At 39.4% G+C, this 12,846-nt stretch overlaps 1 protein-coding gene across 1 annotated transcript in view; it reads right to left on the bottom strand.

Moving 5' to 3' along the window:
* Window positions 1–12,846, bottom strand: part of LOC141246073 (multidrug and toxin extrusion protein 2-like) — a 301,790-nt gene that overhangs the window by 42,650 nt on the left and 246,294 nt on the right. The window contains exon 11 of the mRNA XM_073669112.1: window positions 1,122–1,230. Coding sequence (XP_073525213.1) covers window positions 1,122–1,230 — 109 coding nt within the window. The remainder of the gene's footprint in view (window positions 1–1,121; window positions 1,231–12,846) is intronic.

The raw sequence follows: 12,846 nt of genomic DNA, 5'->3' as shown, positions 1-12,846 counted from the left end.
GTGGAGTGGAATGTAAGGGTTAATCACAGTTTACTGTATTGTTGGATATTTGTGATGTAATATATGTTCTAGTCAGTAGAGGGCAGCAACGCGAGACCTGAGTTAGAGCACAGGGATTTTGGCAGTTGGTGAGTGGTTTTAGAGAGGCAAAGAAGAGACTGGAGGGAAGTGGAGGTGCGGATCCTTGGGGAAAGTCTGGATAGAGCAGTGCGACTCTGGATCTGTTGTTGACGACTCTTTGACTCGTCGTTCGGCTTGACATGAGCCAACTCGGTGAGGGCAACCAAGTACACAGCATCTTGGGCAATGCCACTTAAGGCCCCATCGCTAAGGACTTAGGGAAGCCCTGCTTTGGAGAGATCAGCTTTCCCTAAAAGCTTCAAGACAGCGTTTCTGATTATTTGAGACTCAGCCCAGCAAAGGAAACTTCTATTTCGCTCTCAGGAGATACTGGTACCATCTTACATCTGAATATATATGCGTATATATAAATAGCCTTATAGAGATCTAGTTAGGAGAAAAGACCTCTTCTGTAAGAGACATTTCAAAGCACTGGCACAACACTCTTGTTTTTTTTATTTATGCATAGAAAGAGTTAATTGTGTTGTATTTTGCTTGCATTTAACTGTCAATTCTGTTTAACTGTACCTGTGTAAACCCTTAGTCGATGTTATTGAGAAGACTGCTGTCATTGTATTTGTTACTTATACACTATTTACCTACCTTCCATTCCTTTGTTTTTATAAACTGGTTAGTATATATTTATATTATATGATCTTTGTGCGTCTACTGACTGCTGCTGTACCCCTCATCCTGTGGCCGTCCCTCATCCACGTTTCAGTCCAGAGCACATATCTTACTTTAATAGGCCACTGCCTTTAGGGTGTATTGTTGCCATGAAGGAGTGTACTCCTTAAAAACAATGTTTAAGTAGATGTAGTATGTATCAAACTAACAGCATGCATGTGATTGTTTTCACATGTTTAATCGTCATGAGAAAATAAGGTCTATAATGCCCCATAGTATCACATAATGATGAGTGCTATCTGATAAAATATCGGATAGTACTCGGCCGTGTTATATGGCAGTGTGAGCGTACCCTAAAATCAATAGTTTCTTACCTCCAATACATATTACAACTTTACTGGATTTTTTAGCTTGCTCAACTTTTCCTGCTCCTAATGCATTTCCCACTCTGACAATTGCAGCTGTACCCAAGCCTACTGGAAACTGTAAGAAAAAGCAATATAATGAAGATATTGTCACAATTGTAATAAGATAGTGGATAAAAGTATAGTAGACTTAAAGAACCACCCCTGCATCATGTGACCGCAGCTCGTTCTTACTAGCTCACACCGTTGACCATTACTTCCCCTCTTAATGTAAGCCTATGAGAGCCTTGTTCTGAGTCTCCTAGACTTACATGGAGAAAGTAACCTCCGGTCCATTCAGAAGACACTGTGTGGACCAGCAGGTCCCAGTTGTGGTCACACGATGGACCGAAGCAGCATCGAAAACAGTGGAATACAGCAATGGGCAAGTATTTTAATGTGCACATTTTATACACATTAGTGTTCCTTTAATCATATTTAATATAAGTACAAACTGCATACATTATTAAAGAAGATGTTTCCTAAAAAAAATTTATATCTCAACAAAATGTATTAATACTTACCAATCACCGGTTTACAGTGCCGCTCCAGTCTTTTCTAACCCACGTCACCTGAAACAGACTAATAGGCTCACACAGGGGTTTTTGTGTGAACCAGTAGCTGCTTTCGCAATGTAAGTCTAAGGACCCTCTGAGCTTCCATAGGTTTACATTGATGGAAGTAGCACCATCCCACACAATGGTCCATGTGTGATCTGGGAAAGCTGAAGAGCAGTTGAGTGGGATTGAATCAGCTCTGGTAACCAGAGAAGAAAGCAATTGATAAGTGTATTAATACACTTATACATCATTACATAAAGGGATTATGAACTAAAAATTTTAAGAGGACTTATTCTTTAATTGGATCTATTAGACCTGAAGAGGCTGGTATAATACTATTAAAACTCCATATCAGAATAGCTATATAATCAGTTTTAAAATGTTTTCATCATTTACATCATTTATTGCCAATCTAGTCTAATTGAGAAGTTCCTAGTGCCCCTCCTAAAACCTGAAATCTCACACTGCCCAGTATAAGCTGCATTTGTCAGGGTGGGCGAGCAGAGATTAAATACATTTGGACTCATGAACTCTCTCATTCTTTAGCTCAACCCGAAAAATATTCAAAACTACAACTTGTCCAGCAAAAAACAAGCCCTCATACGTGTATGTAGATGAAAAAATTAAAAAAGTTATGGCTTTTGAAAGAAAGCTAGGAAACAGCAAAAGTGCAAAAACAAAAAATTCCCTGGTCTTTAAAGGGTTAGGATACCCTTTATAACCTTGTGACTGTATATCAGCACAATGTAAGATGGCATTCATGGCACATTGTCATATTTTGTTTAATAAAGTGCTTGATTTACTTCAGTATTTAGTTGTGTATCTGTCTTTTAGGTTTATTCCATATTTAGGGTTACACAACACTTTGATTATCGTTCGCTATGTACTAATTCATTTCCTGTGTTTTCACAGAGGTATTGATTTATCCATACATGAATCTGGGTACTAAAGAAGCCATCTGTCATTCCCAGGCACTTATTGTTTTTTAAGGGGAAAACCACACAGGTGGATAACAGTGATCAAAAGAAAATATTTGAACTAAAACGGGACTTTAAGCATCTGTTTCACCGAAAAAATTAAGACATGAAGGAATAAAACGACTTTAGAAAATTATGTTGAAGAAAAGCTCATCCCACGTGGCCTTCAAGTCCAAGTATTTCCTTCATATGGTAAGGATGACGTAGATTTTACTTCACAATGGAAAGACATTTGCAATAGTTGAGAAATTATCTGAGAAATTTCTATTTCTTATCATTAAAAAGAATGGTTCAACCCTCAATGAAATTGACTCCGGAAATTAATAAACTACAGGCACAATTTAAAGCTATTGTCACTCAAAATGATTATGAGTTATTTAACAAAGAAATGGAAAAGTATTTCTTAGTTTGGGAAAAACAGATTCAGTACACGAAAGCAAATAAATATCAATAGGATTTTAGCAATAACAAGGTGGATAAATGGCAATCCTCTGTACAGCAGAGTACACAGAACTCATTGTTCTCTTCAGTAGCCTCAACAGATACTGAACCAAGTGAGACAGTGTTTTCTCAGGAGACATATGAAACTGGACCAAGGCCTGGGCAAAGAAAATATGATTTCAGAAGAAATACCTTCAGAGATAGAAACCATAATGAAGGAAACGCAGCCACATCTACTTCCAAGGTAATTAATCTTTCAAACAAAATCCTTACACAACTTCAAATCGACGTTCTCAACAAAGGCTTGTCCTTCTTACCAACATGTAAATTTGACTATTTCACGGCTTTAAAAGACTTACATTTATTTGCCCATAAGTTAACCCTCAAAAAAATATTTTCTAAACCAATTGATGACATTATTTTTCTAACCTTAGAAGAACAGGAAGCGGTGAATACTCTACAAAGCCTGTTGGACGAACAAATTCAAACAAAACCAGGTAGGTTACCTAAAAGCATTACTCTTCCATCTCAACAATTTCCCTTTATCTTTATGTACCCAAATATTGAGCTATTTGTGCAATTGGTAAGTGAGGAATTTAAGAGAATTCTTACAACATTGCATATGATAATCTCAATAGGGAAGAGAGAAATGCCCTTTAGGAATTGAAACAAATGGATGATATAACAAAGCATCAGATAAAGGGGGCAACGTGGTGTTGTGGCCAATGCCTCTTTATGTGAAGGAGGCAAAACGCCATTTGGACGAACCTACGATGTACAAGAAACTCACTTTTAATCCTCTTTCTAAATTTCAGGATTAACTACAAACCATTCTGCACAATGCTGTATCTACAGGAGTCATTACAACAAAAAATGGAATGCCTATTCTACAAAAATATAAGGGTTGCAACGTTTTATCTATTACCAAAGGTCCACAAGGATATCGTTAGTCCACCTGGAAGACCTATTGAGTCAGGTATTGCAATGTATGTGTGAACTGATTTGTAGGTTTATTGAGCACATTCTCAGACCCTTAGTAGAGACTTTACCTTCCTATTTGAAACATTCTGCAGATATCCTCAAAAAAATTGATGTGTCGAAGTTGAGAAAGATACTACGTTAGTAGTTTGTGACGTGGAATCACTCTACATGTCTATTAACCATAACAATGGGATTAGAGAAACTAAATTTTTCTTAGAAATGTCCAATCTTGATACAGCTTTGATTGGCCTGGTTCTTGAACTCCTGCAGTTTGCACTGACTCACAATTTCTTTTTGTTTAGGGGGTTCTTCTTGCTGCAGTTCTGGGGCACAGCTATAGGGGCATCCTGTGCACCCTTATATGCCAATCTGTTCCTGGGGCTGCGGGAGAGGGACGTCTTTTTATCAGATTCAATACCCCATACTGATAAAGTTTTATCCTGGAGTCATTACATCGACAATATTTTCTTTTTGTGGCATGGTTCAAGTGAAGAGTTGGCAAGCTTTATGGAGTCATTAAACAGGAACACTCGATGTCTTATTCAATATTAATGACTCTGGCTCAATTCAAACTGATGTACATAGGAAACCAACTGCCACCAACACCCTGTTACACGTGGAGTCATCCCATTCAAGAAATTTAATTAAAAGCATTCCTACATTTCAATTTCTCTGAATGCGGAGAATTTATTCAAATAATAGTAACTTTGAAAGACAAGCTAGCAATGTTAGGCAACGATTCTTGAAGAGAGGATAATGTTATACAACGAGGTTACCAAAGAGCCAAATTTTTTAAAAGGACGGCTCTTCTTTACCAGTCAAAAAGAAGCAAGGAAAAGGATATAGTTATATTCATTTCTACTTACAATTCGAGAAACGGAGAGATGTGGACAGCTCTTAATAAATTTTGGAGCATTCTTAAACTAGATTTCTCTCTCCCTAATCACATCACCAGAAATCCTGCCATTACTTATCGACGGTCCCGTAACCTGAAAGTTATGCTTGTCAAAAGCAACCTTGAGAAACCAAAGCAAAAAACAATCTTTGACTCTAAGAGACCTCGCTGGGGCTGTCGACGTTGTGGATCCTGTGTAGCGTGTCCAAATGTAGTCAAAATGGACTGTTTTACCAATTCATCTAATTCCAAAGACTTCAAAATTACCCACGAGATAACTTGAAGAACAGTTGGAGTTATCTATATGGCAAATTGCCCTTGTAACAAATCATATGTGGATCTAACAACATGTGAATTATGGAGAAGAGTGAGGGAACACGTCCTTGATATTAAAGCAGCCGAAGAAATTACAGATACCGCAGAATTAAAAACTTTACCTCAACATTTAAAAAAATACCAGAATTGTGATGCATTCGAATTGAAGGTAAGAGGAATTTACAAGATTTATCTTGATGAGAGAGGTGGGGATAGGAAAAAATATCTGGCCAAAAAAGAAATCAAATGGATTGCCACTTTAGACACCATGTCGCCAAAAGGTCTCAATGAGACGCTTAGTTTTGTCCCGTTTTTATAATATTCATTATTTGCTGATCACTGTGCATTTTATATGAGTTTATTTTGTTTTAATTTTTTTCTTTGTTTGTCTCTTTTTTGGATATTTTGCCAGCGAGGAACTTGTTTTCACGTTCCGGAGTTATATTCATCATACTTATCTGAATAAGCACCAGTGACTGGCTGCTGTATATTAATGCTAGAATTTCTTTGATATAGATGTTTTAAATCAGTGGTTCCTCTCAATCCTTATATTTTTTATATTTTTAGTACTGTCTTTAATTAATTACCGCGCGCCGTTAGGCATTTTGAAGCATTTTTCACTGTTTTCAGAACATTAACAGTAAGAACATGGAAGAGTCCAGGAGCCATTTGGTGAGCTGCATATCCTGCTACATGTTCACAGACTTGTCAGTGGAAAAGCCAAACTTCACATGCCAGAAATGCAAGCTTGTGTCCCTGTTGGAGGAAAAGTTGCGAAATCTAGAAGAGAGGTTAACTACCTTGAAAATCATTAAGGAAGGTGAAGAGTTCTTAGACAGAGCAGAATTATCTCTTCATGATTCAGAAAGAGAAGAAATTCGAACTGCACCTGACGAAACAGAGGAATGGAAGCATGTGACCCACAGAAGCAGGAGGATCGAGAGGCAGTCAGCACCCATACTGCTCAGGAACCAGTACCAGGCTCTCACGCAGGAGAACCTTGAAGAAATACAGCAAGATAAGACTTTGCCAGCAATGAATAACCTTGTAAGTCCTCAGAATCCTCCTGGATGGAGAAAGAAGAATGTTGTGAAGAAAAAACGAAGAGTGGTGGTCATGGGGGATTCCCTGTTAAGAGGAACAGAGGCCGCTATCTGCAGACCAGACATAACCTCAAGAGAAATGTGCTGTCTTCCTGGAGCAAAAATTAAAGATGTGTCTGACAGGATATCAAGACTCTTCAGACCTACAGATCACTACCCATTCCTGCTAATACATGTGGGGACAAATGACACCGCAAGAAAAGACCTGGAAACCATCTGCAGTGACTTTGAAGACTTAGGCAAGAAAGTGAAAGAATTGGGAGCGCAGGTGGTCTTCTCATCCATCCTCCCAGTGGATGACCATGGAACAATGAGGTGGAATAAGATTCTACAGGTGAACAACTGGCTACGTCAATGGTGCCGTCAACAAGGATTTGGATTTCTGGATCACGGGATGAATTACCTATACGATGGACTACTTGCTAGAGATGGGGTGAACCTTACGAAGACTGGAAAACATGTATTTGGAAGTCGCCTTGCTACACTCATCAGGAGAGCTTTAAACTAGAACAATGTGGGAAGGGAAGCAAAAGGCCAGAAAAAGCCATACAGCTGACAAATACTATTGAGATCTCTGCTACTGGAAGTGGAAAGAAAGAACAAAGACAAAAAAATCTAAATAAAAATATGGGAGGAAGAGAAACCAATCACAAACTAAAATGTTTTTATACAAATGCACAAAGCATGGGCAACAAACAAGGAGAATTGGAACTACTAATGCAGGAAAAGAAATATGATGTCATTGGAATCACTGAAACTTGGTGGGACGATACACATGATTGGAATAAAAGGCTAAAAGGATACAACTTATTTGCAAGAAACAGAATTGATAAACGAGGAGGAGGTGTCGCATTGTATGTTAGAAAAGCGTATATCTGCACAGAGATTGAAGCTTCAGAGACTGGGAGTTCTGTGGAAACTGTTTGGGTAAGAATACAAGGAGAGAACAACGGAAAGGACACCATTGTAGGCATTTACTACAGGCCACCTGGGCAAGCTGAAGATATGGATGAACTCTTTATGTATCAAATGACCAAGTTCTCCAAAAAATATGACATAGTGGTCATGGGAGATTTCAACTATCCAGACATTTGTTGGGAATCTCTCTCAAGTAAAACTAACAGGTCAAGCAAATTCTTATCCTCTCTTGCTGACAACTTTATCTTCCAAAAGGTAGGGGAGAAAACAAGGGGATCTGCTACTTTGGATCTAATCCTTATAAACAGGGAGGAAATGGTTGAGGAGGTAAAGGTGGTTGGGACCCTAGGAGGCAGCGATCATGCTATTATAGAATTTTGGATAACTAGAGGAGGAAGACATGTGAAGACTCAAACTTCAAGGTTAGATTTTAGAAAGGCAGATTTTAAGAGACTCAGAAAGAGAATAGGAGGGATCCAATGGCTGGATGTCCTTAAGGACAAAAATGTCCAGGAAGGATGGGAAATTTTTAAAAATGAGATTCTCAAAGCACAATCGTTAACAATCCCGAAAAGTAGGAAGAATGGGAAGCATTTAAGGAAACCAGGATGGATGAACACAGAACTTAAACACATGCTAAAAAGAAAGAAATAAATGTTTATTAAATGGAAAGAGGGAGGCATATCTAAAGAAGATTATAATGCAGTCTGCAGATCCTGTAGGGCACGTATCAGGTTAGCTAAAGCTGACAATGAATTAAGGCTTGCAAGAGATGTCAAAAGCAATAAAAAAGGATTTTGGGGGTATGTCAAAAGTAAAAGAAAAGTCAAAGATGCTATAGGATTTTTACAGGATGAAAATGGAGAAATGGTAAGAGAGGATGTTGAGAAGGCCGAACTTTTTAATTCCTATTTTGCATCTGTTTTCTCTCAGAAAGAAAATGTAACATCAACTGATTTTCACTGTCCTTTTAAAGGAATAGAAGAATCCAAGTTATCTGTAAACAGAAAGATTGTGAGGGAATATTTAGCTAACATAAATGAGTTCAAGTCTCCAGGTCCAGATGAATTACACCCCAGAGTACTGAAGGAGATCGTAGAAGAAATTTTAGAACCACTCTCCATAATCTTTGAAAATTCTTGGAGAACAGGAGAAGTCCCAGAAGACTGGAGAAGAGCAAATGTTGTTCCTATCTTCAAAAAGGGGAAGAAGGTGGACCCAGGGAACTATAGGCCGGTGAGTCTGACTTCTATACCAGGAAAGATCTTTGAACAAATTATTAAACAACATGTATGTAAGTACCTGGATAAGAATGAAGTGATTAACCAGAGTCAGCATGGGTTTGTAACTAACAAGTCATGTCAGACTAACTTAATTTCCTTCTATGACAGAATCACTGACTGGGTGGATCAGGGAAATGCTGTAGATATAGTATATCTTGACTTCAGCAAAGCATTTGACAAAGTATCTCACACCATCCTTATTGAAAAAATGACCAAGTATGCAATGGACCAGGCAACTGTTAGGTGGATTCATAACTGGCTTAGTGATCGGACTCAAAGGGTGGTTGTAAATGGCTTCACATCCAGCTGGATGAATGTCTCAAGTGGGATACCACAGGGCTCTGTCCTGGGACCTGTATTGTTCAACATCTTCATCAATGATTTAGATGAAGGAATTGAGGGTAAACTGATTAAATTTGCTGATGACACAAAGTTAGGAGGGATAGCTAGTACTAGAGAAGAGAGAGAGAGGATTCAAAAAGACCTAAATAAACTGGAGCAGTGGGCAGCAACCAACAGAATGGTTTTTAACAGGGAAAAATGCAAAGTACTACATCTGGGCAATAAAAATGAAAAAAGCATATACAGAATGGGAGGAATAGAGCTAAGCAACAGTACATGTGAAAAAGACTTAGGTATACTAATAGATCATAGACTGAACATGAGTCAACAGTGTGATGCAGCAGCAAAAAAGGCAAATACAATTCTGGGATGTATTAACAGAAGCATGCAGTCTAGATCACGTGAAGTCATTATCGGTCTTTACTCCTCTTTGGTCAGACCTCATCTGGAATACTGTGTACAGTTTTGGGCACCACATTTTAAAAAAGACATAGACAAACTGGAACAAGTTCAGAGAAGAGCGACCAGAATGGTGACTGGTCTGCAAACCATGTCCTATGAGGAACGGTTGCAGGATTTGGGAATGTTTAGCTTGCAAAAAAGAAGACTGAGAGGAGACTTAATAGCTGTCTACAAATATGTCAAGGGCTGTCACATTGTAGAAGGATCATCTTTATTCTCATTTGCACAGGGAAAGACTAGAAGCAACGGGATGAAGCTAAATGGGAGGAGACACAGATTAGATATTAGAAAAAACTTTTTGACAGTTAGGGTGATTAATGAGTGGAACAGGCTGCCACGAGAGGTGGTGAGTTCCCCTTCAATGGACGTCTTCAAACAGAGGCTGGACAGACATCTGTCTGAGATGATTTAGTGAATCCTGCTTTGAGCAGGGGGTTGGACCAGATGACCCAGGAGGTCCCTTCCAACTCTACCATTCTATGATTCTATAATTATAGACACAATTTTTACTGTTCATGTACAGTGCCTACAAGTAGTATTCAACCCCCTGCAGATTTAGCTGGTTGACACATGCGGAATTAACTTGGCATTGTGACATTTGTACTGTAGATCAGCCTGGAAGTGGGAAATGCACTGCAGCAAATATTGTTTTTTTTTTTTTTTTTTTTTTTTTTTTTTAAAAACGTTAAAAGTTAATTCAGAGTGTCATTTATTATTCAACCCCTCAAACCACAAGAATTGTGTTTGGTCCCCCTAAAGTATTAAGAAGTAGTTCAGGCACCAAGAATAATGAGCTTCACATGTGTGGATTAAAGATCTCTTTTGCCAGCCTTTTCTGACTATTTAAGACCCTCCCCAAACTTGTGAACAGCACTCAGACATGGTCAACATGGGAAAGACAAAGGAGCATTCCAAGGCCATCAGAGACAAGATCGTGGAGGGTCACAAGGCTGGCAAGGGGTACAAAACCCTTTCCAAGGAGTTGGGCCTACCTGTCTCCACTGTTGGGAGCATCATCCGTAAGTGGAAGGCTTATGGAACTACTGTTAGCCTTCCATGGCCTGGACAGCCTTTGAAAGTGTCCTCCTGTGCCGAGGCCAGGCTTGTCCGAAGAGTCAAGGCTAACCCAAGGACAACAAGGAAGGAGCTCCGGGAAGATCTCATGGCAGTGGGGACATTGGTTTCAGTCAATACCATAAGTAACGTACTCCACCGCAATGGTCTCCGTTCCAGACGAGCCCGTAAGGTACCTTTACTTTCAAAGCGTCATGTCAAGGCTCGTCTACAGTTTGCTCATGATCACTTGGAGGACTCTGAGACAGACTGGTTCAAGGTTCTATGGTCTGATGAGACCAAGATCGAGATCTTTGGTGCTAACCACACACGTGACGTTTGGAGACTGGATGGCACTGCATACGACCCCAAGAATACCATCCCTACAGTCAAGCATGGTGGTGGCAGCATCATGCTGTGGGGCTGTTTCTCAGCCAAGGGGCCTGGCCATCTGGTCCGCATCCATGGGAAGATGGATAGCACGGCCTACCTGGAGATTTTGGCCAAGAACCTCCGCTCCTCCATCAAGGATCTTAAGATGGGTCGTAATTTCATCTTCCAGCAAGACAACAACCCAAAGCACACAGCCAAGAAAACCAAGGCCTGGTTCAAGAGGGAAAAAGTCAAGGTGTTGGAGTGGCCTAGTCAGTCTCCTGACCTTAACCCAATTGAAAACTTGTGGAAGGAGCTCAAGAATAAAGTCCACATGAGACACCCAAAGAACCTAGATAACTTGGAGAAGATCTGCATGGAGGAGTGGGCCAAGATAACTCCACAGACCTGTGCCGGCCTGATCAGGTCTTATAAAAGACGATTATTAGCTGTAATTGCAAAGAAGGGTTATTCCACAAAATATTAAACATAGGGGTTGTATAATAATTGACCCACACTTTTATGTTTAAAATTTAATAAAATTCAACTGAGCAACATAACTTTTTGGTTTGTAAGATTTATGCTTCTGTTCATAAATCCTACTCTCGTTTGCAGTTTGAAGGCTCTAACTTATTTGCATCTTATCAAACCAGCTAAATCTGCAGGGGGTTGAATACTACTTGTAGGCACTGTATGCATTGTAGCACTTTCATTAATATATGGAGAGTATGATTAATTGCTATTGACTTTGTGTCATGCACTCCTAGTTCACATTCATATACAAGTATATTCATGACTCAGTTTTTCTTTCTTTTTTCTTTTCTCTTATTTACACTTTTTCACATTTAATTTTTCCCCCCATTGTTTATTCATAATGGGTCACTCACGTTCATTCATTCACCTTTCACTTTCTACTTAACGTTTCAGCACATGAGGCGCCTTGTCTATCTATTACACTGAGCTCAGCCCGGCTGTTATATAACCCTTGCAACCTGGGGCGCACTCACCGTCATTTTCTTTTGCGTTCCAACCTGTAATGCATGCCGCCGTCACTTCCACCCTACTGATGCGCTCCAGCGAGTCGCATCACGAGGACCGGATGTGACGTCGACATGTCATGTATGACGATCCCTCCCTCTGTTACGAGCTTATCGCGGCTTGCTATATAACACTTTGCACCCTTATTGGCTGACTCTGGCTTAAGTACCCACTCTGCCTTTGTGTTCCTTGTCTCTAGTCAAAGCCCAGACAGTGAAACACGCGTTGGGAGCGAAAGCATGTGTGTGGATTCAGCTCAGGCCGATATATTGATTTTTCTGGCTATATGCACTTGCACTTTACTCTCTACCGGTTGCATCTACTTCTTTACTTCCTTATTATACATATCATTTACTTGTGCGGGTTCTCATAGGTCAGGTTATTTCCTTATCGTTCACTGTCACTTTATTTGTTACTGAACTTACCTTGAGATAGGCTGCACTTATATTTATAAAGTTTTTAGTGACCATCTAACACAGTTTCTTATTATATTTAGTCAATTTCATACTTGGCTTCTACTCTGTTTACTTTATGGTTGTCTTCTGGATGGATTTACCCATTGACTGTTGCAATCATGTTTTTACTTGATGTTATTTATATGTATCCAGGTGACCTCTACCAGATACTTGCTGCCCACACCCCCTGCATTTTTTCCACCTACGGGGTTCTGCCCCTGTTTCCCTGATTTTTAGTCATATTTTGTTTAATAAAGTGTTTGATTTACTTCAGTATTTAGTTGTGTATCTGTTTTTTTGGTTTATTCCATATTGAGGGTTACACAACAATTTATCGTTCGCTATGTACTAATTCATGGAATTCTCTAGCTTTCCTATGGTACAGCAGGCATAGATTCCTTAAAACAATTTGTTCTTTAACTGCAGGGGAGGTATAGTTTGAGTAAATTCTGATTTACTCTACACGGTTATGGGTTATCTACAGATCATAACTGGAGAAA

Source organism: Phyllobates terribilis, unplaced genomic scaffold (genome assembly GCF_046119375.1).
Source record: "Phyllobates terribilis strain yellow unplaced genomic scaffold, ASM4611937v1 Scaffold_2__4_contigs__length_985480577, whole genome shotgun sequence".
NCBI lineage: Eukaryota > Metazoa > Chordata > Amphibia > Anura > Dendrobatidae > Phyllobates > Phyllobates terribilis.
The sequence above is the reverse complement of the archived record's forward strand: the minus strand, read 5'-3'. Positions and strand labels throughout refer to the sequence as shown.